This window comes from Patagioenas fasciata, chromosome 7, assembly GCF_037038585.1.
Source record: "Patagioenas fasciata isolate bPatFas1 chromosome 7, bPatFas1.hap1, whole genome shotgun sequence".
Taxonomy (NCBI): Eukaryota; Metazoa; Chordata; class Aves; order Columbiformes; family Columbidae; genus Patagioenas; species Patagioenas fasciata.
Window position 1 is genome coordinate 914287 of NC_092526.1, and position 25427 is coordinate 939713.

The window sequence follows — 25427 nt, forward strand, 5'->3', positions numbered from 1 at the left end:
GCCGCACACGTGTCCTCAGCCCTGTCCTCGCACTAATTAAATCTCCCAGAGGAATTAATGGGAGCTCTGCACGCACTGAACTGTTGGGACAGGCCTCGCCGTCTGTCTGCAGCAGCCCGAGCGCAGCTCCTTCGGTGACTCACGCGCCTGACTCACAGACGCCTGATGAAATACATGTACCCGCAGTCCAGCCTGGCACAGCTAAATATTAAAACAACTCTTTAATTTCAAACACAAGTACTTCCCGGGGTTTTCTCAGCAGCTGCACTCGGAACGACGCTGTGCTGTTCACTTGAGAAGGGGCAGTGATGTAACCGTTGTCACATTGCAGCTGAAAGATTTGCTTATTTGCATGTATATATATATATATATATTTAGAAATTTCCCCAAGGCAAAAGAAAATAATTCATCACAAGCAGCAGCTTGGAAGGTCACCAGGATTATTATTTCTGTACCACAGCTCACCTCCAACACATAAGCAAAGTCTTTATGTACCGTTTTTAATAATGCTAAAAGAGTTTAAAACCTTAGCAACACTCCAAGTAATTATTAAGAAGGCTTTTTCATGTACGGCCTCATTTTATGTACTTAAAGAAATATCTCTTCAGCATATTTTAGAAGGAATATACACCTCCTGCGTGACCAAGCATGGGGATGCAGACCTCCCACTGCACTGAAAACTCACACGCAGTTCGTTTTGCTGAACGAGGTGGCTGCTCGGGGGTCCAACAGCTCCTCAGTCCTCCAAACATTTCCTGTCTGTCACCGCTGAACGGTGTGAGCTGCTTCTGCGCTCCGAAGCGCTGCGACGCGCTCTGACTGGAAAGCGCAGCTGCTCCAGAGGGAGGCAGAATTGATGAACCGGGCGCTTCAGGTTACCATGGCAATAATTTCAAAACAGAGAAGCCTGGCTTTGCTCTGCTGGCTGCCTTGTCGGGAGCTTTCTCCGCGGAGGCCGACAGGGCGAACCTGCTCTGCCGCCCAAGCCGCGCTCTGCGTGCAGCTTTCTTCTGAGGCCCACGTCTTTCCAAAGAGCACGGTATTTGCATGAACATTAGTGGGTTTCTTCTAATGTCTGTGAGCGGCAATTTATGTGCAGAGAACTCCTTTCACAGGGACACGCCATTATTACACCTTGATTAATGCAAACATTATCCAGGAAAAACGTACAGGCTGGACTCTGACACGGCAAGAGCAGCTACAAGAGGTGCTCTGCCGTGAACCCCAAATTTAATCATGCGCCACTCCCTGTACAGCCGTGCAGAGTCAGCTACGCATGAACACGCTCATTAAATCCGTAACACCTTTCCTCAGGGGGCTGTAGAACCCCTGAAAAGCTGTGTTTTGTTGTTCACACTGTGCTGTCCCCGGGGTCCTCCCAGCCCACCGGCCAGAGGCAGCACCAGCAGCCCTGGTTCCGAGACACCGCCGCAGCCATTCAACCTTGTCACCACATTCAGCTTACGTCGCAGCCCTGCTTTTCTCCCCAAATAGTGTTATTACAGAAAAAATTCTACTTACAGCTGGAATTTCCTGTCAACACTTACAATGCTGATAGAAAAGTTAATTGAAAAACCCCCGCATCTTTTGGAAAGCAAATTTATTTGTAAGGATGCTTATGGTGACGGATGATGGTATTCAAAAGGGCAGAAAATGAGTTATGTTTACAGATTATGCTGAGATCACTAACGAAATTCTTCCCTGATCTTCACTATTAATTAAAAATCAGCTGCATGTAAACTGTAAGTGATCCAGCTACAGGAGGCTGTGGGCAAGCGCTGCTGAGTCCTAACTCCAGTTTCCAGCTCTGGCTCCTTCCGTGGCTCCGGACGCGCGCCCGGCAGCAGCTGCCCCTCAGCGAGCCGCGCGGGCTGCTCAGAAAATGACAGTTTCCTAAACTGACGTTGTTTTACCAAAACTGAAGCAGAAACTTTCTCATGCAAAGTGTTTCTGACCCACACAGTTTCTCATGTCGCCTGGAAATCCTGCAACCCGTCATTAGTTCGAGATGGCTTTTAATCCAACAACGTCACCCTTTGTTATGAGCTCTATTAACCACGTGTGCTATTATTTCCCAAAGTGCCTTAGGCTGCAAATAAGCACCCAGATTTTCAGAAGTGTTGGCTGTCAGCACCACCTGTGGAGCCCCAAGGGAAGCCTTGGCGTGTCTGGAAATTCAGCTGTGTACTTAGGTTCTGTAAAGCTGTATTTAGATACTCAACCTTTAGTCTTCCCTTTTGGAAAATGGTCCTTGTTAGAGTTGCGTTTTCTCCTGAGGAGCAGCTACACACGAGTTGCTCGAATGTCACACGTGGTTATTGGGCGGTACGCCGTGAGGAATGACTGGCTTTGGACCGTTGAGCCGAATGCAGACCCGTGTGTATTTTAAGGGAATTGGCGTTCTTTTCCCGGTCTAAAACATCCCCGTTGCTCACGCCGAGTCAAACCCCGGCCCATCTGGAGCGCGGAGCGCTAACGGGCCGGCCGCACGGCGGGACCGCGGGAGCGGGGTCGGGTGACGGCGGGACCGCGGGAGCGGGGACGGGTGACGGCGGGACCGCGGGAGCGGGGACGGGTGACGGCGGGACCGTCCGAGCCGTCGGGGACACGGTCCGTGTCCCGGCAGGTTTGGCACACGAGCCCCGGCAGAACGGACTCACAGCCCGAGCGGCCGGGGCCGGGACTCGCCTTCCCGCTACCCGCCGAGCGCCCGCCGCCGTGTCCCCGTGTCCCGACAGCCCCGTGTCCCCGTCCCGACGGAGCGGGAGGTTCCCGGGCAGTCACGGCTCACAGACGGGGTCGGGAGGGTGTGCAGAGCAGGGGGGTCAGCGTTATTTGGGGGATTTCCGATTCGGCCAGTGTGCTCGGAGCCGCCCAGGGCGGCTGAACGCGCAGGGGCCGTGTCCCGAGCTCTTGCTCCAGTGCCGGTGCCGGCGGGGCGCCGCCAGGGGGCGCGGCGCTGCGCGGCGGCCGGAAGTGACGCGGCGGGCCGGGAGTGCCGGCTGCCGGCGGCCATTGCGGGCGGGCGCTGCCGCCGCCGCCCCTTTGTGAGCGCCGCGCCGCGGGCGTGCGGGCGGGCCGGGACAGCACAGCGCCGGGCGGAGAGCGCCGGCCGTGCCGCCCATGGCCAGCCCGCCGCCGCCATGACGAGGTGAGTGCAGCCGCCGGCCGGGAACAGGGCTGCGGGAGGAGCCGCGTCGGGCCGCGCCGGTGAGCGGCCGAGGGAGCGGGCGGCGGGGCAGCCGGGCCGGGCCCTGCGGGCGGATGGAGGGGCTCTGTCCCCCCGCCGCGCTGCCCGAGCCCCGGCCCCGCCGCGGTGCCCGCTCTGGGCGGGGGGCTGCGCCGTGAGACCCGGGGCGGGTTGGAGCGGCGGAGGGCCCGCAGCGGGGGCTGAGCGGCGCCGCTCCCCGCCCGGGCTGTCACCCCCGCCCGGAGCCGCGGCCGCGCTGCGGCGGGACACAAAGGGTTCGCTGGGACTGCCCGACACTGCGCGAGTAGCGGGGAATGCTGCGGGGAACGGAGCGGGGCTGCCCCGCCTGCCTGCACCGCCTGCCGTGCGCCCGTTTCTGCGCTTTTAACAAACTCCGTACACTTCTCCAGGCGGGAGGTGCGAAGTTGTGCTGTGTCAGGATGAGCTCTCGAAGCTTGGCTGTGCTGGTGTTCCTGATGTCAGTGTGCTGAAGTTCCGTAGTTTGATAGGAAAAATAAAGTTACAGGCCAGATTGTCTCCCTTGTGGTGTTAATCAGCTGAAGGTGCTTCTTCCCCTGCCAAACATGATGGCGTTTTGCACAGTGAGTCAGTGGAGCTCTAAGTCAGCCGGCTTATTTACAGCTCCGCATTTCGAGAGGAGACAAAGGGGGTGGCGGGACTGCTGCCCGAGCTCCTCTCAGGACTTTTGCTGGTGACGAGGACGGGTTGCTGGAAGCTGGCAGTCACGTCTGCCTGCTCACCTCCAGGCTTCGAAAACCACATGCTGGGCTGTGAAATCTGTGGCATGAATACAGCGGGGAAAGCTGTCTGGGCAGTCTTTCCAACTCTACTGGTCTATAAAACTGTGTTAAAATAACTTATTTACAGCAGTACTTACTAAACCACTTCATTTTTCCCAAATTGAAAGAGAAACTCGTCTTCAGTAGGTTTGGGGAGGGCAGGGGTTTGCGTGGGTGTGCTGGAGGGACTGATCCATCAGAACAGTGTTGCTACTGGTGGCATCACCACCTGGAAACTTTCAGATTCTGGATGGAGCTGCAGGGCTGGCACTCTTGTATTAAAACACTTTTTAGAAATGGTGCAATGAGCTTTCAGAAGAGAACAGATTCTTTTCCCAAATCTCACATTTTCTTGGTATGTGTTAAAGTTAATCTGTCACAGATCTCAGCTTTTCACTTAAGAAAACTCCTTTGGCTGTAGCAGTTTTCTGTGGTCAATGACAAGTACATTTTCAACTCTTCAGGTTTCTTTTTTTGTTTGTTCGTTTGCCATAATAGGATTTTCACAGTGATCCTTATGCCTCATCTTCAGAGAAAGGGCAGTGGCCTGGAATGCAGCAGGCACTTTGTAAATACTCTCCGGGTCCTGCCCTTGAAGGTCTAGTGCTGTTTGAAGAGTGCTGGGTCACCTTGAAATTGAAATGGGTGAAAGCTGGAATCCTGGATGTGGAAAGCTCTCAAGTGCATGTCTGGTTCCTTTGATGACCATAACTTCTTTTTGGAGGAGGTGCTACAGACCTATTTTAGGGGAACCAAAAGTTCCTGTGTGCGCTGTGCTCTCCCTGGGAGGTGCTAAGTGTGTGCAATGTCTTGGGAGGTTTGCGCTCCCCCCAGGACTGGGTTTGCTGGGATAAGACCGCATTCCTCTTGGCTTGGGGGCGGGGGTGCTGCTCCTCGCCCGGTGCCACAGACCTGGGAGAAGTGACTGATTGTAAATCTCTGCTCCTTTGTCTTCTCGTGTCTGCGTCAGGACAAACTTTGAGGTCTGTTGCTGTGACTTAGATCACCTCCCAACCATTTCGGTTTGTAAATAATCAGCTTTTACAGGCCTAAATCATAGTTAGACCAATACTGTAGAAGGTGAGTCTGTTATTTAAATGAAACAGCCTGAGGGGAGAAAACTCTGTTACATATTTTTTGTTTTAAGTCTTCTACCATGTTTCAAAGTTGCAAGATGAGGAAGGTGGATCCTGACCTGGTCCCGAGGGTGTTTCCAGAGACCCTGTTGACAGTCCCTGCAGAAGCCCTACTGCACAGTAACTGGGATAACTTGTCTTCTCATGACTTGTGTGTACCTTAGGAAAATGGAAATATTTTGGTCGCGTAGCTGTTGAGGTTGGTCCTTAGTGTTTATACTCTCAGTAGAGAATACTATAGCTGCATTGGTTACTTACGAAAGTACTTGTGAAGACCTGAATGGTGCATGCAGAAGTTCAGCTTTGCCCTCCATAGACTTAACTCATAAAGTAACTTTGGCCCTATTCTGGTTTTGGAGCTTGGAGTTTAACACACTTCAGAGACATGAGTTGGTTTTTTTAAGCCTTAATAGCTGTATATTTGATATTATTATGATTGTTTACGCTCTTCTATATTAAGATATAATAAGTTGGTTGCATTTTTTTCTGCTGAGGTGACCCGATAAAGCTCACCTCTAACACCACTTAGGTTCTTCTGTAGGAGAATGCGAATGCGTCGAGGAGCTGAGGTGAAAGGGGAGGGCTAAATATAGCAGTTTCCTGCAGAACCTCTCTGGGTTTGAGGCGAGCTGTCCGCATGGGACGTGTCTGCCCAGGCCTGCAGAGGGGGGTTCTGCTCCTGGGTCGCTGCTCACGGGTGGCGCTGCAGGTACCACCGCTGGCAGGTGGGCAGGTCCCGGTGCAGGTGTGAGGGCACACTGAGGGTGGTGGCCAGGGCTGGGGACCAGGGGACACGGGGCAGCCTCAGCGGGCTGGTTTGCATGGCTGCAGCCCGTGTGCTGCGGGGCAGGGACGGGGCTTGTGCCGGCCTGTGGGCAACTGCACAGGCAGCAAACAGCTTCTTTGGGAGGGATGCAAATGAGTCTGGGAGAGGGATAGAAGTCATTTAGAGAAACAGCCTCTCTCCCAGCCCCTGCTCCGTCCTTGCATTGCTCTGTCACAAGCTGCCTTCTTGGGAAGTACAAAGCAGTAGGCTCGTTAGCAGCAAAGAAGCTCTTGGGGTAGGAAGAGAACATAGGCGGGGGAAAGAACACCAGTGGGGTGTTGTGGGTGGGCTGTTTGTGGGTTTTGTTGTGGCTTTTTTTTTTGGCCAGCTGGTACGCTGAAGTCATGCTTAAATTTAATGAAAGCCTGATGCTAAAATAGGATCGAGGGACAGCCGTTGTAAAATAATTAGGCACCCTTTTAGCCCCCTTGTCCCTGCCAAAAAAAACCCCGCTTGAATTCACTGGCGTTCTTCGGTGTTTGAATTCTCAAATGGGCATCTCAATACCTGCTGTTGTATCTTTTATTTCTTCCCTGCACATAAACAGGTGAAAAACTTAGCCCGCTCGCCTGTGCAGCCATACAGAGCTGCAGATTACAGTGGTGGTGTTGAATGCAGTTGATTTCCGAGTGATAATTGTGCTTTTGCAGCCTCTCTGTGGATGGGCATTCCTGGAGACCCATTGGGGTGGGGTGCAGGCCTTGTTGAGGGCGCACGTGTGTGTTGGGGGTAGTTCATTTGCTTTGGGACCTGACGGTGGTCAAGACTGAGACAATCTAAGAGCCTGTTAGTTATAGAGGTGTCCAGCGCTGTCTGAAAACCTGTGACGCTCATTCCGTGGCATGCTAACTGTTTTCTAGAAGGAACATAAAGAGTGTACCGATAATCCTGGTGCCATAAGTATGTTACTGCTTCATTATGTGAAAGTAAGTGGTACTGTATTTTAGAAATGTGGCGGTGCCTTTGCTAGCAGTTCAGCTGCTGCCTTTCCCCTGGAAGGCCAGGACTGACTTTGTGATTCATTTGCTGGTGAATAGTCAACATCAGGTGCTGCATGGTGGCCTTTGCCAGTCATTATCCATCCCGTCTGTAGCCAGGGCTCTTTTGATGTGCTCGTTTCATGCTGAATTCAGCCTGGCTGCCGGTGCTCCATGTTGTTGCTGAAGCAGCGCTGGCCGTGGCCCTGGGCAGGGTGGCTGTGCCGGGCGGGCAGGCTGCTCATCCCAGGGCCTGCTGGACGCAGGAGTCTGCCCTGGTCTAGTTAGAACATGTTGTGTTCTCTGTGTGCGCACATCAGCGTGCCACCAGCTCTGAAACGCCCCTAGAGCCCCCAGGGTCATCGTCCCTCATCTCAAGTGATCGTGCTCTGTTCTGTTGAAGCTCAAAGGCAGCGTAAGTCTCTGAACAGTTAGGATAACTTGTCCTTCAGATTGGCAGTTCCTTCATGCTCAGGACCTGTTAGTTTAGTTTTACGTGGGGTTGACTCAGTCATCTTCTGCAAAGTTTTGTAAGATGGTGTAGATGTGGCATGTCCAAATAAACAGACTCTTTTGCTCAGGAGATAAACGTGTGAAAGGAAATATTATAGGGGCCTTAAGGTCATGATTGAACTCCGAGTAGACAGGAAGCGATGATTTTACCTTATTTCTTATGACGTAAGAAATAGGGAATACCACATGTAGTAAACAGCCATTTTAAAAGTTTTTAAAAGTAGTTTTTGTGTGGTGCCTGTTCAAGTTATATGATAGAATGATTGCAATGGGAAATTCGAGAGAGATTTGTTTTTTGTTTTTTAAGCAAGGAACTGGACATGTTTGTAGGTCTGTGGTAGACCATTAAATGCACTGGTCCAGATGCAGTTTTGGGCTTGGGAATTCACCCCTGGCTGGCAAGCATGGCCTGGGGGCAAGGAGGGTGGAAGAATGAGGTTTGCATGCTGTGTCCTCAGGTCTCCTGATCATCTGGCACTGGCCTCTTCTGGAGTCAGCAGGCTCTTGTCCAATTAGGTGTACGTTTTGTTTTTCTCTTTCTCCTGTGTGGTTAAATGGTCGCTCATCCCCAAAAATAATGTTTGTCAGGAGCATTTCAAAACAGGGATACTCATTGACAGTGTCATCCCTGTTACTGTTTGCTATCTGTGGTGCTTCTGGAAAGATGCAGATGGAAGTGTCTGTAGCTTGTTGTAAATCAGCTCTCTCTTAGGGAAAGGAGGCTATGGCTTGATTAGGCAAAGCTTATTAAAACAGCAGACCTCCGGTTTGGTATTTCTCTGAGGCTGACTTTGGACTCTTCACTTGCCTTGTTTGAAATGAAGGAAGATGGTGGAGGGGAACACCAAGGGCTGTCATCTGGACCTTCTTACAGACGAGATGGTGCTGCAACTCCTGCCTTCTGTCCCGAGTACCTGGAACGTTCCCCTCAGCATGGTGAAGCCACAGATCGTCCTCGGTCAAATGGAACTTCAGAACTCCTTCCTTGTCTCACGGAGCAGTTGTAACTGGAGGTCAGGCCTTGTTCTGACTGCAAACCTTTCCTCTGCTAATAAGCTGCAGAAGAGTGGCCAACAAACACCTCTTCTAATTGCAGGTCTGCTGTTTGTCTGGCAAGTATCCTGTAACTGTAGGAGCAGGTTGGCAGCTTTTCGACAGCTGCCATTGGCTGGACGGATAGCTCGGGGGCTCCAAGTCCCTGCTTTTTGAAGTCCTGCAAGCTGCTGGTCCCTGCTCTGGTGAGCCCGTGTGCCCCACAGGCCCCCTGTCCCCCCATGGCCTGGGGGTCAGTGTCTCCCCATGGCCTGGGGCTCACTATGCCCCTGTCTCCCCATGGCCTGGGGTCCTGACTGAGCCGTGCCAGGCAGCTGGTGCTGAAGTTGTGCAAGCCTTTTCCCTGGCTGCTGATGCCAGGGGAGTGAGTAGTTGTGCTTGTCCCTCTCCATGTGCTGTTCTTTCTCCGGGCCTGGCATCTCTGTGGCTATATGTGGCCATTAGTTTGGTAAAACTTGGCCTGGCTTTGCCGGGTTAGGGCCCCTGCTGCCTGCTGGCTCCGTCCCTGGGGCTCACAGCGCGGCCGGCTCAGCCGCACGCTTTGGACGCCGTGCACACCAGGGCTCCTCTGCCGTGGCTCTCAGGTCTCTGGTGAGGGTTGTGACCAGCGCGGCAGCTGTGAGACCCCGTGTGCAGTGCTCGGTCAGGGACAGAGAACTCCTGCAGTGTGCAACGGGAGGTAGGAGAGATCTGAGTCTCCCTAGGAACAAATGTAAAATTAAACAAAATGCGTGTTTGTATTAGTCAGCCTAAAACAGACCGTGCTATTTAGGGCACTTCACTGCAATAAAGTTGTCTCTTGTGTTTGTGTGGGTGGACTGCAACAATTAAGTCATTTTAAAGGCTGAATCTTAAAAGAGAAAATAAAATGAAAAGATAATGGTTTGGTTTAAGAGAATAAATTGCATCGTGTTATGTTGAGAGAAAAGATAGATGTTACCTTGCAGTTGTTTATTATTGGTAGAAATCATGCCCATGTTGCATGTTGAAACTCTTCTTGACTTCGTAAGGAGTAGTGTTTTTGGTGGTTTTAGTGTGTGAAATGACTCTCCTCGCTGATGCTGGAGCGTGCGCGGCTGCTGGGGCGGCAGTTGTGCGCAGCAGCCTGCTAAAGCACGGCCTGCTAAAGCACAGCCTGCTAAGACACAGCCTGCCAAAGCATGGCCTGCCAAAGCACGGCCTGCCAAAGCACGGCCTGCGATTGCACGGCTGGACGGCTCCCAGCCTGTGGGATGGTTTGGCAACGGATTTGATGTGACAGTCACTTGTAGTTTATAATGTGTGTGACTCCTCATTTTCTATTGTCAGAATGAAGATACATGACTTGTAGTGTACTTGTCTGAGTATTAGATTAGTTAATTCCTATTTTAGGAGTGGAATTAAAATAAGCTGTGCATTTAAAAACAAACAGGTATTTTCATTTTGACTTTTAAATACTGACTCAAGTTAAATTATAATGAAGTATTTTACATGTACTCTTAAGTCACGAAAAATGTGCCGATTGTCATGAATTAAAAAAAAGGGTGGTGTATGTGCTTTTGGTGACTGTGATTACAATAGAAAAATATTTTGAAAACTTGGGCTGAAATTCTTTTCCGGACGTTCATTCTTACTGGGCACTGATCTAAGTAACTTTTTTCTGGTGTTGACTGGTATTTTTGGGCTGAATTGTCAAACCTCTTGTGCACGTGGAGCCGAAATGCAGCGTTGATGTCAAGAAGCTGCCAGCACAGCAGTTTCCCTCTGGAGGTGAGGGGCACGGCGCTGGCCCGGCCGCGGGGCCGTGGGGCCGCCGCTCGGGCAGAGCTCTGCTGCGCTTCCCGGCGCCGGGGGCCCCGCAGCGGCCCTGAGCAGAGCCCGGCTCGCCGTGGGGTGCTGGAGGGGAAATCATGCAGTGCTGGCCGGCCCCCGGCATCCTTATGTCATGTGAACCCTTCTCTGTCCAGAGAGAAACATGCATGTTACTTCATGTCACTGGGATAGAAGAAGTAGCTCCACTTAAAAGCCTGTCAAGAACCCTGGGGTTTGGTGTCCTTGCCTCCAAGTTCCCGCGTGGTGCACGTGCAGCACCGGTGAAGGTGCAGCTTGGAGGGGGCTGGTGGCCCCCTCATTATCCAATGTGTTGTAGCTTGGTCTGTCTTCCATGTCTGTCCTCGTGGATCCTGCCCCTTGGCTTTTGTTGTTGGGCCTGTGCACTTCTCCAGTCCTCAAACAACTCCTGGGCTGAGCTTTTGCCATGGCTTAACCTCCCATTAGCTGATTGTCAGGTAGGGCTTTGCAAATGTGCCAGAAATGCCACGTAGACACTTTTGTGTGTGTTTGTGGACCCGGCATGTTTGCATCAGCCTTTAGTAGAGAATAATCTAAATGAGTAACATGTTCCAACTTGCCTAAACAATAGGGTGTTTTTTCTGTCTTTGTGTAGGCGTTTTACACATTCGTGAGGCTCATGTCCATACCTCTGAAGCAAACTTGTGCATAATCGTTCTGCAAAACCTGTTCTAAAATCTGAAGCTATTTAGACCCTTCCCTCCATACATGTTCCTTATGACATAAATAATATGTTGTAAAATGAGTCCATCACTATGACTGTTCCAAAATTATGGAAATAAAAAGCTAAGCACCATTAAAATACTTTTTGAAAGAAGTACAGTATTTCCATGCTTTGTGCAAAAGTGGCGTTTTTTTAATGAGTGGAAAAGCCTTTGAGTTCATCTTTTTGGTTGGGATTTGATCTGGATGTTGGTTAGACATCCAAGTGAAACATCTGTTGGACTCTGGTGTACAACGTCAGGATTTTGAGGGAGTTCATCTTGTTTCTCCGCTGGGAAGGCCAAAACGCCACGCAGTTAGGAGCCAGAAGACCAGACTCCCTTTTGGAGCTGACAGTTTTCTTACGCGGTTACTGGAGTCTCTGGTGAGAAATCAGTGTTTCCGAGTCTGCAGTGCAGTTTTTTGCCTTCTTCACAAAGGTTTGCTAGGGGTAGAACTTGCTTTATTTCCAGTCCGGGGATTTGTAATACTTTGACGTGTAGACCAATTATAATGATGTTGGTTTAGTTCCCAAAGTGGATGCTCTTTATTCGAACGGAGGCCCTACTGCATGCAAACAAGAACACTGAAGGCCCTGAAATATTAGCATTTGAATGGTTTTGGCTTAGCTTTAAAATAAATATCTACTGGCTATAGAGCTCTGGGGACCGGGCTAAAGCAAATGGAAAAGGTGAATTAACTTGAAGTTGTTCCGCAAGGCTGGGTTAATAGAGCCACAGCACACGAACACAGTGGCGGATGAAGACAAAAGAAAGCGATTTTAGAGCTTGTTTGTATTTGAGGCTATTCAGAGTGAAGTAGGTGCAATTCAGAGGCTCCTGTTCCCCTGCACCGTCCCCTTGTCGTTCTTGCTCTGCAGCATCGCTCCTTGTGTGGCCCAGGCGAGTGTCCCCCGGGAACGGTGAGGGCTGTTCCCGGCCGCTTTCTGATGCAGGAACCTGCAACCTGCAGACTGTGGTGTTTGTCTTGTGGAACTTGGTGGTTCCTTTGGCACCCGGTTGAATAAATCAACAGGGAGATTTGCAGTTTTTCCTGACCATGATGGAAAACCTGGAAAGAGAAGCAGCTTCACTTTGTCAGGCATGTGTGTGCCACAAGATGACTGAAAGCTAAACAAATTGGCCAAACCCCCTTTTTCTAGGCAGGGAAGGATCCCAGCTCATGACTTTTAACCGTCTTCTGGCAGGAATGCTGGGGCTCTTGTTTCCCTGATGCTGCGTGGCTGAGTTAGCACACGGTCCTTTCCTGAAGGGGTACCCTCTGTGCCCTTGTTGCTCCTGGAAGATCCTAACAGGACAGGCTTCTCTGCAGGATTCTGTGGCTGTGGGACTTCACAGCAGCTGGGGAAACTGGAGCAGTTCGTGGAGAATCTGGGAGAGCAAAGGAACCTCCTCCAACAAGTTTGGAGGGGACCTGAGGGACTGGTAGGCAAAGAGGACCGCGGAATTTGGGTGGAGGTAACTGCCTGTAGAAGTGAGACTGGAACCAGCCTGGAGCTTGGAGAACCGATGGGACCTGCTTTGTGCAGGGTGTGCAGCTCGGACCTGCAGCGCCTGTGAACCGGAGGCGGCCCTGGCGCTGGGTCGTGGGCTGTGCTGGGGTCTGCTCTGCGGGCCCGACAGCGCTCGGGCAGCTGCGCTCTGGATCTCCGTGCGGGTACAGGGAGGTGGTGTCCGTGGAACAGGCATCGGAGGCCGCATGGGACTCAGATGTCACCATGAGAGAGGCAGATGGCAACCGGCCAGGCGTGTGGCTGAGTGTCCATAATAAAAAAGTTGTTGATTATCAGCTGTTAACTGGTGCTCTTCAGCTCTGCGTGTACACTTAGTGCTCTGTGAATGTTTCGTTGAGATTGGGGTGCTGTGTCGGGGTGTCACTGCAGTGTCCCAGCTGATGCACCACCTGCTATGCCCTGGTGCCGTAGCACCCTGGTGAGGCTCTTGGTGACAAGTCAGAAGAAACGTGATGACATCGGATTGCGTGTTTGCCTCGGGATTGTCTTCCCTGAGCAGTTCTAGTAGCACGTGTAACACCTCACAGGGTGGGGGCCGTGGCCTTTAGCAGCTCTTTTCTGGGGAGGTGGGAGGGAGCCCCCAGGGTGCGGGAGCTGGGCGCCCGCTGTCCCGGGTGCACGGGCACTGGCCCTCGGCGGTCCAGCCTCACGGGCCCTCACACTGCAGGGCTCGGGCAGCAGCAGTGTGCACAGAAACGGTTCATTTCTCAAGTGCTGACCAATGTGAACGTGAAGGGAGGACAAACAAACAAAACCCGAACAAAAGACACAAAAAACCCCAACAACAACAACCACCCAACAAATCAAACCAAACCAAACCTGCAAACAGGAGTGAATGATTAGCTGTAAAATGAAATCTCTCAGGGTATAGTGTGCAAGGATATTAAATGTATATTTTGCTCAAAGTTCTGAAATATTGTCCCCAAAATGTTCAGGCTCTTTTGACAGGATTGATCTCGTTTCAGTCCCACGGGTGTTCAGTCCTATGTGAAGTGAGGGATTCTTCTGCAAATGAACGTGTTGCAGTTGGGACAGTTGGTGCACGAACACGCCGTGCTTGCTGATCCTCAGCTCTCGAAGGAGCTGTGACAGCTCCTCCGGGGTCTCTGCAGCTCATCCTCTGGAGCCACAGCTGGCCTGGGACAGCTGGGACGGTTCCTTTCTCAGCTTCCCATTTGCCTGAGCTCAGTGTCCCCGGTGCTGTGTGTCCCAGTGACACTGCCACACAGCCCGGCAGGGTGGGGAATGTCCCGCCTGCAGGTCCTAATGTCGTGTTCATTACAAAATGAATGTTGGACAAGCCAAGAATACCTGAGTTAACCCTCAACTTACGTATCACAATTGTATGAAAAAAGATGTCTATCAAATGTGTTGACAGCTTGATGCAGTTTATGGTTTTTACCCAAATTGTTTTTAGGATTGCAGCCGACACGCAGTCATCTTTGGTTCTAACAACTGGAGAAAACTGGATGCTTAACATGTTATCTTCTTTTTGGGCAGTAACTCTCGGTCAAGAAGGCTGCAGCAGCTACTGTGTCAAGCAGCAAACCCACACCAAAGGGAAGAAATTCGGCTTGTATGGCAAACCAGGAGTTACAGCCTAGGATGGAAGTGGCTTTTGTCACACAGCAAGAGAAAGTACAGTGGGTTTTCTGAGTGGTGCTTGATGAGTATCTTGAGACACAGAGGAAATATTTGAGTATCGAAATGTTAAAAGGAGTTGCTGTTTGTTCTCTGGTTTTGAAAGGCCACTTTCTTATAAAACAAACAAAAAACCTGCAAACCCACGTCTTCTCTGCGGCAAGTAATTAACGTGCTTCAATAAAATAAATGAACATAATAAAGATATTCCATGTAAAACATGCAAAATAAAGTTAGCATTTGATTTTTTACTCTGAATTGAGTTAAAAACTAGAAAGCTGGAACTTACACCTCTGTGGAAGAGTCTGAGTAAATAATGAGATTTTAGTCCCTGAGCCGGCCTGGCCTTGAAGCAATGCTGAGGTATGGCCAGGTCCTGGAGAAGCAGGCTTCACCTTTGCTCTTGTGCATCTCAAGTATGAAAGTTAAAATGAACCTAAATGGTTGAACTGGTTTGGGTTTAATTTAATTTGTATTTTTGTTTGCTTGTTGTTTTTTGCAAAAGAACACAGTGAACGCTGAATAAAGTTGCTGAACTGCTGGCCCTGGCTGGGGAGCGAAGGTGGTGTGAAGGTGACTGAGCACCCGTCCCAGGCTCAGGCCGGGGGGTCTCTGCAGGGCTGTTCGTCCCTTGCCCGTCAGCGAGGGCTCAGGGCTGGCACCTGGGGTGCACAGCACGTACCAGTCACCTCCCGCCCTTCCACCCCGTTCCTCTGGCCAAGACTGCCTTTTGCCCTGGGAAATGCTCTTCAAGTCTATAGTCAGTTAGTCCTGACATTATGTTCATTTGTGTTGGACAATAATTAACCTTTCTTTAGAAAAGAGCCAAAAATAAGTGCAAAATCAGATGTAAAATTGGTCATTTAAATTGTGACTCAACTTGGTAATTTATATCACCTTGATCAACTTGGAAGTATTTAAATACATACCAAACGTAAAATGAATATTCCACCTGTGCAAACGCAAAATGCTGTTCTGACAATTTCACAAAACCACGAAAAATTCCAACTGGCGTGTTGTGTTTTGTTTGTTTGTTTTAACCTTGAATTTTGCTTAGCTTTTATTTGGATCATTTTGCTCGCACAATTACTCGGTAGGGTTTATTTTGCGTTTCTGTCGCTGTTATTTCCTGGTAGCAGTCCAGATGCGCTCCCATGCCGTGCAGGATCCCCGGCTGCAGGGGCTGCGGCACGGGGGAGTGTGGCTGCGTTCAGGGGGGCCCGTGCTCCTCTGTGGGTTTATCCAGCGTGAGCTGAGAATGGCTGGGGGTATGAAGTGCTCCGAAATAATGCCACGATCATCTTATGCACTTGTAAGAATAAGAGATCGAATTTGAGGGAGGAGGCAAGACAAAGGGGATGAAGATGGAGGGCAATCTTAAAGCAGTGTGGAAGGCGCAAAGAGCCCTTTCCCCGTCTCTCAGAAGGTTTCTCTAAAGCCAGGTGCGGCGCAGCCCAGCCCCTGGAGCTGTGGTGCAGAGGGCTGGGGCAGTCTGGGGAGGATGGAAATGCTGCGTGCGGTGCCAGGGCAGCTGTGGGCAGCGCGGCGCGCCTGCAGCGCTGTGTGCAGACCGGCTGGATTTTCAGGTGGCCGGGGACGGTTTGCTGCTGGGGAGCAGTGCAGACCTGCACAGATCCCAAGCTTGCACAGCCCTCCCCAGAACTGCTGGTTTGGCAACTCTGCCCCTAGGAAGTTTACCACAAAATTATTCTGAAGCCGTTTGATTTCTTTGCAGCGCTGCTTGTGGGAACCTCTGTGCTTTCGGGCTTTTGCCGCGGCTCAGTCTGCCTGCAGTGCCTCTGCACGGGCAGTGGCAGGGCTGCTCAGACATCTCGTACCCTTCCCAGCTGGGGACAGGTGAGCTAAGGCTGCGTTCATGTAGGATCATAGGATTGTTTAGGTTGGAAGACACTCGTAAGACCAAGCCCAGCTGTTATGTGGTCGCATAGAGACCATCGAGCAGAACCTTTGCTCAGGTTGTGTGTTCCCAGCAGTTTGTAGACAAGAGCTGCCTTGTGCACTCTGGCTTCCATGTGCTGCTAGTATGAGATGGTGTGCCTCTGGTCATACAGAGGTGTAACAGTCACAGGGCTTTAAAGAAACAGAGCAGGCTGAGTGCCGTGGTGACATGTGTATTTACCCGCCCGTTCTCGAGCAGCGATTAATGTGCAGTTGCAGGTCCAGAAATGCATGATTCTCTGAACAGCTGCAGGTAAGAAGCCGCCTCTTGAAAGGGCTGGTATTTAAAGATCTGTTGTCAATAGTTGATTCTTTCAGCAGGTTTTTTTACACGTATGGATCAGTGCTGACTTGTGCCCAGTGCTGACTTGTCCTCACCAGAACCCAGGTGCTGTGTTGTCCAACATTTGGTGTCTTTGCTAAAGATCGCAGTGGGCTGGCACCTGGTGTGCCCTTCAGAATGCAATGAGGAGCAAAAAGGTGTTGGGCCCAACTAGAAGATACGCAGTTTGAGATAGTGCACTGCGTTCAGTCATAAAAACTACTTAAAAAGAAAAAGGGAGAGGCTGAGGGTGGAAGAGGCGGTTGGTCACTCCCTGTGCTCGGCTGCTGCCCACATCCCGGGTGCGATCCACCGGGCGCCGCGTTCCTGCAGGGCTGGAGGCGGAAATGGTCCAGGCACCTTGTTACTGCCTCCCTGACCGCCTGCTTTTGACACCAGCACAAGTTCAGTCTGATCATTTTGCAAGCCGGGTGACAATGTTTGAAAGCTCTCTGCTATGTGGTGTATGTGAAGTCCTTGCAGTGCAGAAGGTGGCAGGAGGGGAGTGCCTGCACTGGGAGGCCAATGAAGGTGACGTCCGGAAAAGGGGGTGGGAAAGAAAGATAGCTTCGGTGGACTTGTACTGAGGGAAGATGATCATGGTATTAGTGAAAGAACAGAAAAAGAGGCGAAATCAAACAGCTTTTCTTATTTAAATGATTTATGCCATGTAATTTTTGTAGGTAGCTAAATTTCAATGTGGTGCATTGTCATGAAGTAGGTGTTAAGAAAATGCTGAGTTGCTCTTTTAACTTAGGGAAACTCCAGGCAGAGAGAAGATGTTGTTTGATTGTATGAATGGCTGCTCGTGAAAACCCAACCTGACCAGCTGCCGCCTGGTTTGGTAGTTCCACCCTGCTGGCCTGGCCTTGGTTGTCCTTGCTCTGGGGACCCGTGAGCAAGATCAGATATATTTTGTGCAAACGGTGAGCAGGACAGGAGGAAGTGCCTTCCCCCGGACAGCAGTGAGGCAGTTCGGCCCAAAGCGCTAGTCCAGACACATTCAGTCTTACCCTTGTCCACGGTGTGTTACACAAACAAAAGGCAAAGAACTGTTGCACAGATCATAGGGGTGACTTTTGCTAGCTCAGGTTGGCAAGTGAGTTCATATTTGTCAGTCAATTCTGGGAGTTTTTGAGATTTTTGTAGTAATTTCTGTGTTTCGTCAGCCAACTGACATAGAAAAATAGTGTATTAAACGCAGTGATAAAGAACTCACTAATTCGGCTCTAATGTGTTTGCTCGTGGGTGCTCGGCATTGTTTGGAGTGTCGGGGTGACAGGACCCTGTGCTGGGGATGCATGGGGTGACAGGGCACTGGGTGCCAGGGCCCTGTGCTGGGGGGACACGGGATGCCAGGGCCCTGTGCTGGGGGGACACTGGGTGCCAGGGCTCTGTGGGGGGGGCCCATGAGGTGCCAAGGCCCTGTACTGGGGGTACATGGGCTGCCAGGGCTCTGTGGGGGGGGCCCATGAGGTGCCAAGGCCCTGTACTTGGGGGTACATGGGGTGCCAGGGCCCTGTGCTGAGGCCCATGGGGTGGTGGCACCGAGCTGCTGATAGCCGAGCTGGGTCTGCGGGGAAGCTGGTGAGGTGTCAGTGCTGCTGAGTACTATTGCTTTTGGTTAATCCTTCTTTTCAAAAAGGAAATAGCTAATAGGTCAGTGGATGCCTTGGGAACAGGCGGCAGCTGCGTGCAGAGCAGAAATCTACTGAAAGAGTAGTCATTTCTAAAGTGTCGCGTAGGGGTTTTTGTGTATATTCAGCGGCACATTACCATTGGAGCGTACGCTGTTGTTGCTTCCCTGGAGCTGGCACGAGATGTCCAGTTGAAGCCGATGGTCACTGCTATGAGGCTTTGTTAGGAGGACTATACAGGGTACTGCTTGGCACTCTGTCCCTCCACTTGCAACATGATGGATTCTGGTCAGCGGGAACTATTTTAATTGGTTTCCACTCTGTGTTATGTTAAAACTCTGCTGTTGGATGTAGAAAACCTGGGACATATGTTTTGTTTGTTCCTGAAAACATACACTTTATTCCACTTTGCTCATTCTAATTTGTTTTACGTGATTGCCAGCTGAAAAAACACCGCGTTTGGCGGCACTTCAGCAGCAAGGCAGCTTCCTGCGGCCCAGGACTGCGGACGGGATAGTTTGTGCAGGGGCCCTGTGCGTGGGAAAAGTGAAGACTCCTCCTCTGGCAGCGTTTTGCTCGGCACGGTAGCGCGGCTGTGGGGACGGGGGCACTGCAGGAGAGCTGGGGCAGCACTGACCAGGGCTGGGGGCACTGCAGGAGAGCTGGGGCAGCACTGACCAGGGCTGGGGGCACTGCAGGAGAGCTGGGGCAGCACTGACCAGGGCTGGGGGCACTGCAGGAGAGCTGGGGCAGCACTGACCAGGGCCCGGGGGCACTGCGGGAGAGCTGGGGCAGCACTGACCAGGGCTGGGGGCAGCACTGACCAGGGCCGGGGGCACTGCAGGAGAGCTGGGGCAGCACTGACCAGGGCCGGGGGCACTGCAGGAGAGCTGGGGCTGCACTGACCAGGGCCGGGGTCACAGGCAGCACCGTGCCCGGGCCCGCGGGCCGGGTGGAAGGCGTGCGTGTGCCGATGTGCCGGGGCTCGCCGTGGCCTCCAGCGGGAAGGCAGCGCAGGGGTGGGAGAGCGTTTCTGGGGTGGCGAGCCTGAGGTTCAGAACTCCAGTGGGATGGCTGGTTAGAAAATAACCAGTAGTCATGACTTCTGTTAATTAACTACTAAGAGTTAAGTAAATGTTGTTGGGAAAACTAGTCTGTGTTTATTTGGCACGTCTTTCTCCAGAAGAGGCTGGTGCTTGTTGGTACACGCTCGATTTCTGTGCATGTCTGCAGCGTGGTTTGATGTTTTTTCTCTGTATTGATTTTCATGATTCATTGCACATGATCTAAGCAAAAAGCGTACTTAAATGACACTGGAGACAGCTGTCTGTTAAAGGGGGACGTTTCTGTGTGCTGAAATGGCGCCAGGTTTTTTTCCATTACTTTATCAAGTAACGCACGCCAGTAATATTTCTTTATTTGATTTCCTTTTCTAGGTCACTGGCATGTCACCTCTGTTTTGTTTAAAGAGCTATGGTAAATTCTTACTCTAAACCTTCGTATCAGTTTTGTTCCTGTTGTTTTTCTGATAATGCTTTTTGAGGTTATTTTGAAGTGAATAGGGCTCTACTTTGTGTGTGGGAGCCTGTACGAGAGACTGGGTTCTTCTCCCGGTAGAGCTGTTTTGGAAGGTGCGTGTGGGAACCTTGGATAAAAGCAGCAGCGTTTGAGCTCTGGAAGCTGCTGTGTCGCTTTTTCCAGTTTTAATCTGTCTCTCTTTGTATGGCAAGCTGGAGATCCAGATGTTGTTTTGGCTTGGAGATAGTGAATGGGGGAAAAATAAGCATTCTTAATGTTAACAGAGTCAGACTGGCTGGGTCTGTACTGACAGGAAACAGAGAGATAAAAACTCCATTACTGGTGCCTGCGCTGCCTAAGTAGCCAATAAAGCAGTGCGGTCGTCTCTGGAAGCGCGCCCCGAGCCGGCACTGGTGGGTGACAGCTGCCGGCGCAGACAGCTGCCGCGGCCGGGGTCAGACCCCGCGCCGGCTGATGGCGCTAGCAGGGGTCTGCCTGGGTGTGCAAGTCGGCCCTGCTTCAGCCAGGAGCTGGTGCTCAGCCCCCTCTCCTGCCCCACGTGCCCCGTGGTGCTGTGCTCCCGGTGCCGGGGCTGGCATGGGGAGCAGAGCTGGGTGCGGGGACGGCGCCAGATGTGCTCTCTGGCTCTCCGCTGCCCCGGAGCTCTGTCCCCGAGCACCACGCTGGTTCTGGAGCTGGGCCCCATGAGCTCCGCTGAGTGCGCGTTGCGGTGTGGTGAGTGCGTGCAGGGCTGGGCGCAGTCGGTGCGCAGCCGGTGCGCAGTCGGTGCGCAGCCGGTGCGCAGTCGGTGCGCAGCCGGTGTGCAGTCGGTGCGCAGCCGGTGTGCCGCGTCCTGGAGCGCAGGCGGAAAGGGCTCAGCCAGCGTGGCTCTTCTGGACGACTTTGGGCAACTTTCAGTAAAGGGACCAGGCTAAATCCACCCTGAAGTACAGTAAAGCTGCTGAAATGTGCGTTTGGTGGATATATGGTGGCCAGGAATGCCATTTCCTGTACTAGTCTATAGGTTTTGTGTATGATAGTATATCCATTTTCCATGTTATGTTATATTAAATCCATAAATATGCTGTGTCCTGTGTTTCTTTCTGACCTGTTCATGCCTATTTCTAAAGTGTATGAGCAGTTTATTTTAAAATTATCACTGTAGTTCTGTTTATATCCTCCTTACGTTTTAGTCCCTGTTGTTGAGTCTACAGAATAGCAGGTTCTGGGCAGCGGGCTGCTGTCGCCTGTCCCTCCCGGGGGGTGTGCTTGTCCTCACCCAGCAGCTCTGTAAGAATGCTCCATTCACTTGCCTGGTTTAATACCATAAAGCTAAGAGTTAGTAGTGCTGACTTAGATATCTAAGTTACAGAGGAGCCGGGCTGTTACAGCACTTCTGATGTCTCAGATCTTGTCTATTTGCTGCTTGTCCGCATCACGATTTGTGTAATTTATTGAAACAAGGGTTTGACTGCGTGTTTTGGGTGGGTGGGAGGAAACTGGAGCGTGTGGCTGTAACAGAGTAAGAAAAGCTTGGAGCATGTACAGTCCTGGCCAGTTGGCCATACGTGTTACCGTAGGCTAGGATTGCCATGGTCTGGCCCTTCGTGCCTCGGTTTTGGCGCAGAGGTGGGAGCAGGTGCCCGGAGCACCTGGCTGACCCGCTGCGGCTGTGCGGGCATTGCCTGGTGCCCCGGGAACGCCATCCCTAGCAGTCCTAAGGAAAAGCTGCAGAACAAGTGGGCTGTCGCACATGTTTGCTGGAGGAGGTACAGAAGGCAAATCTGGGTGTAGGAGAGTCCTGCTGCCTGCCTCTGAGCCCTCTGCATTCCTCGCTCGGCTGCCCGCGGGCAGCGCTGGGCCGTCTTGCTCATGTGCTTCATGCGTCAAGCCAAGCCCAGATGTTTTCATGCCTGGTCTGGCCTGTTTGCTGAGAATAATTTTGTTTGCCTCAGTCCATTTTGTTGTGGTTTCCTTAGTGTCTAGTCCAGCTGAAGTGAAGATGATTCCTGGCCTAGTTGGACACTCCCGGGCAGACATGGCAGCCACTGCTTTATCTCTACAGCCGTGTTCCTGCTCACTGCAGAGCGCTCTGAACTGGGGCCATGCTGCTGACAACCTGAGCTTGCTTCTTGTTGCTGGTTTTCTTTGAGTGGAAAGTTTTGCAGCATGAAACTAGGAGAGTGTTTTGTGACCAGGACATAGGTGAAAACCCAACAGGTTCCTGTGGACGTGCCTTGCCGACCAACCTGGTTTTGTTTCCACTGAGTAGCAATAAGGACGTGGAAACCTTCTCATACTGAAGGCTAGAGCCCTTCATCGGCATTATCATCTGTACCAGCTGGTTAATGGCAATAACTATCCAGGGCATGCACAACTCAGTTCCTTGCGCCTCTGACAGTGCTCTCGGCCCCTTTTGTAGGAACAGTTTCCATAAAAGCTTACTTGTGGGAAATATATTCACTCCTTGAACTCATGCATGCATCTCGGAGGAAAAGGCTTTATACCAGATAGTTCCTGACACTGAAGGAAAGTGGTGTGTCACCTCTGAACCAGCGCTGTCTTGTCTTTGTTCCGGACGGTCTCCTACTCCATCGCTTCCCGTTCGTGAGCGTGGCCGTTGACCCAGAGCACATGTGGGTGCTTCCTTGTCAGAAGCAGCTGGTGAAGGTTGTGCTGGCCGTGTCTGCACTCTGTTCTGTTAACAGTGTGGCTGGATCCTCTCTGGAGATGCCTGCTCTCAGGAATTGCCAGTTGGATGCGTATCACAGGCTCGCTTTAATCAAGAGAAGCATGGCTTTGTTTCTGCGTGATGGTGGATGGGTTGCTCTTGGGCAGTCCCTCAGCCAGAGATCCAAAGCTGGGCTTGTCTGCTGAGAGACTTCTGGCTCGCATCCTGCTCCGCTTTTGCAGTTTGCAGCTAGGAGGATGTGCTGGGTCAGCCGCGGTAAGTTAGCTGTGAAATATAATTGGATTGCATTTGGCGTCTGTAGTAGCTATTAAAACAGAAGTCTGGGTGAATGTATGGAATGGTTTTCTGAAATAGACAAGGGCAGTTGGGTTTGGCAAAACCACGTGAGATGCGTGAGTTTGAAAGCTTACAGGTAAATAGGTGGAAAGGGAATACTTACAACAGCTCTGGAAAGAAGTGTCGGGATTGTAGATATTTAGAGTAAATTTGACGTGGGGAGAGATGACAGGATGCCCAGTTACTGGACCGAGGCTTGCGTAATATGGCAATGCTGGCCGTCAGTTGTGACTGTGAGGGTAATTCCGTCACCAGGAGGGACACAGATGTTTGCTTGGAAGATCCTGATAAACACAGCTGAAACAGCAGCTGAGGAATGCCGGGGCAGAGTGGCTTGGAAAGAGGGCTCTGGAGGGCTCTGTTAGCAACCGGGCCTGGTGTGCTCAGGGGAGAGTGCTGGGATGGAGGAAAACCCCAATTGTTCTTTACCTTAGAATCTCCTTACACTTGGCGTTGAGTTCCATTTGTTTTAGCGAGGGCTGGCCTGCGGTGTTCCGTCTCCAGGTTTGATGGGGCTCTGTTCCCTGCGCGGCGGTGCCCAACGCGCTCAGCGCCAGCAGCAGGAGGTGCAGGGGCTGGGAAGAGCCCTGGGCAGTCCCGGGCCGCACGCCTCCCGCTGCGGCGTGGCTTTGAAGCACGGTGGACCACTGTGCCTGTAATGGAACCTGGGCCTGCCTGAACTTTATAGTAAGAACACAGTAATGCAGCTCTGGCCTGTCCGAACAGGCAAGACCAAATTGTAGAACAATATTGTTAAAATCCTGTGGTGGTGTAATATAACCCATGAAGAATTTTGCTTTCTTGTGCAGCAGGGTGTTTCCTTCTTTTCTGGGTTGCTAATTGCATTCAGCTTTTTGGACTCCAAAGTAATAGTTAATGAAAGAATCTGACGAGATGAAAGGCTGTTCAGCGACACGTGCCTGTGGGCTGTTAGGAACTTCTGCTCTCAGTCTGATTTGTTCTAAAAATATTTTGTTAATTTGTGATTGGCTTCCTTTGGCTCGCTGGTGTCTGGGAGCAGTGGAGCTTCAAGTGGCGCGTGAAATGAACACCTGACTTTTTCGTGTGCCTTCGCCTTTGCTGCTCTGTAGCCACCCGTTGCTGCTGAGGAACGCTATTCTGAGCCCAGCGCAGCGGGCGGGCGATGAGCCCGTGGGGTAAAGCCCGGCTCTGCCTGAGCCCCTCTGCGCCCCTCTGCGCCCCTCTGCGCCCCTCTGCGCCCCTCGCCATCGCCTGGGGACGCGTGTGTCCCTTGGCAAAGATCCCCGTGCATCTCGCTCTGCTGCGCTGCTCACCCTGGCAGGTTGGGTGGCTTTATTTTAACCAAGGGCTGTGTTGTTTGCTGTGTCATGCTGCAGTTATATTATTCTGCCAATGCAATGACATGGATTAAAAAAATGATTGATTTTTTTTTTTAAGCTAACTCTTATCAAAATACCGTGAGTTACATTATGGTTATGATGCTTGGGCTAAGGGATGTAAGCGGTAACGACCCCGTGAAAATAATTGTAGAGGTTCAGATTTCCCCAGGCAGGCAAAATCCTGCTGGGATCACTGCTGTGCAAAAGAGGGTCCTGGTGGGGAGACCCTGCACAGGGCCCTCCCCTGAGAGCACCAAAGCCTGCAAATAAATCCATTAGCACCTCCTGGGGTCCCTGCGTATGTGAAAACACAGAACTAGGCTGCAGTGAGACACCGCTGAATCACCTGTTTGGCGGAGCTTGTCTACACTTTGGTCTGTCTGCAGGGCTGCCAGCGTGAGAGATGGTCTGTGAATGCTGGTCACGTCATATCACAGACCCTGCCTTCTCCAGGAAAACACAAACCACACCACGGAACCAACCCAGGGCAAAGAAATCGGTATTTAAAATCTGTCTAAATAAAAAAGGGGGAAGACAGAAAGAAAACCCCACAACTTTTTTGAGGAGCGGAGGACACAGCCCAACAGCCGGTTTGGGCACGGCTGTGTCTTAGATTGGGCCAAACTTGTCAGGCCATCCCCAATACAGCCTGACTGATCCTGGGTCAGACCGTGTGCCCTTTCTGTGCAGATATGAATTAAGCTCAGTGTTTCTGCCCATACTTCTTGTTTCCATCACCCGTCAAGACAGACTGCCCAGGGTATGATATAAACAGGGTTGGATGGGTGATTTTGGAATTCCTGTATGCTGTGAAAGTGTGTTCTCCTTCATCACATAGTGCGCAGATAAAATCTTTAGCAAACGAAGCATTGGCAGCTGGCTGAAAGCAGGCCAAGGCTCGGAGAGGTGGCTCTGGCCAAGCTGAAGGGAAGTAGCTGTTACTGTGTGCGTTTTGGGTCTGTGTGGTTCCTTCTCCTGGAGAACACAGAAACAGCTTTTACAGGCAATTTCTGATAATTTGTCAGTTGAAAATATTTGTGTTTGGGTCTTATTCACAGCTGGCGGATAGATCCAGGTGTTCCGTTTAGATTAGAGGGAGTTTGTGTCTTCTGGAAGCTCGGTGCTGAGATGGGACAGCAGGAGCTTCTGAGAGCAGTTCTAGGGGAAGAAGTACCGTGTCTTGCAGCAGCATCTCAAAGGCTGCTTTGGCTCTTATGCCCCAGGCCCCAGCACAAATTAAATCAACAGATGTTAAAGGCAACTGTCCCCACTCTGTGTGGGCACCTGGAATGGCCTTGGCCAGGTGAGTGGTACCTGGGGTTGTTTCTAACAGGGAAAATGTCCAAGAGATGTCATGTTGCAGCTGCGCAAGGGAGCCTTTCTCATGTTACAGAGTGCAG

At 51.5% G+C, this 25427-nt stretch overlaps 1 protein-coding gene across 2 annotated transcripts in view; it reads left to right on the top strand.

The window, feature by feature from the left end:
• Positions 1-2997: 2997 nt before the first annotated feature.
• Positions 2998-25427, top strand: part of ACVR1 (activin A receptor type 1) — a 50458-nt gene continuing 28028 nt past the window's right edge. The window contains exon 1 of one of the 2 annotated variants that reach the window (XM_065840348.2): positions 2998-3151. In XM_065840348.2, coding sequence (XP_065696420.1) covers positions 3144-3151 — 8 coding nt within the window. In that variant the 5' untranslated portion in view covers positions 2998-3143. The remainder of the gene's footprint in view (positions 3152-25427) is intronic. The other variant, XM_071810644.1, reaches the window with a different exon arrangement.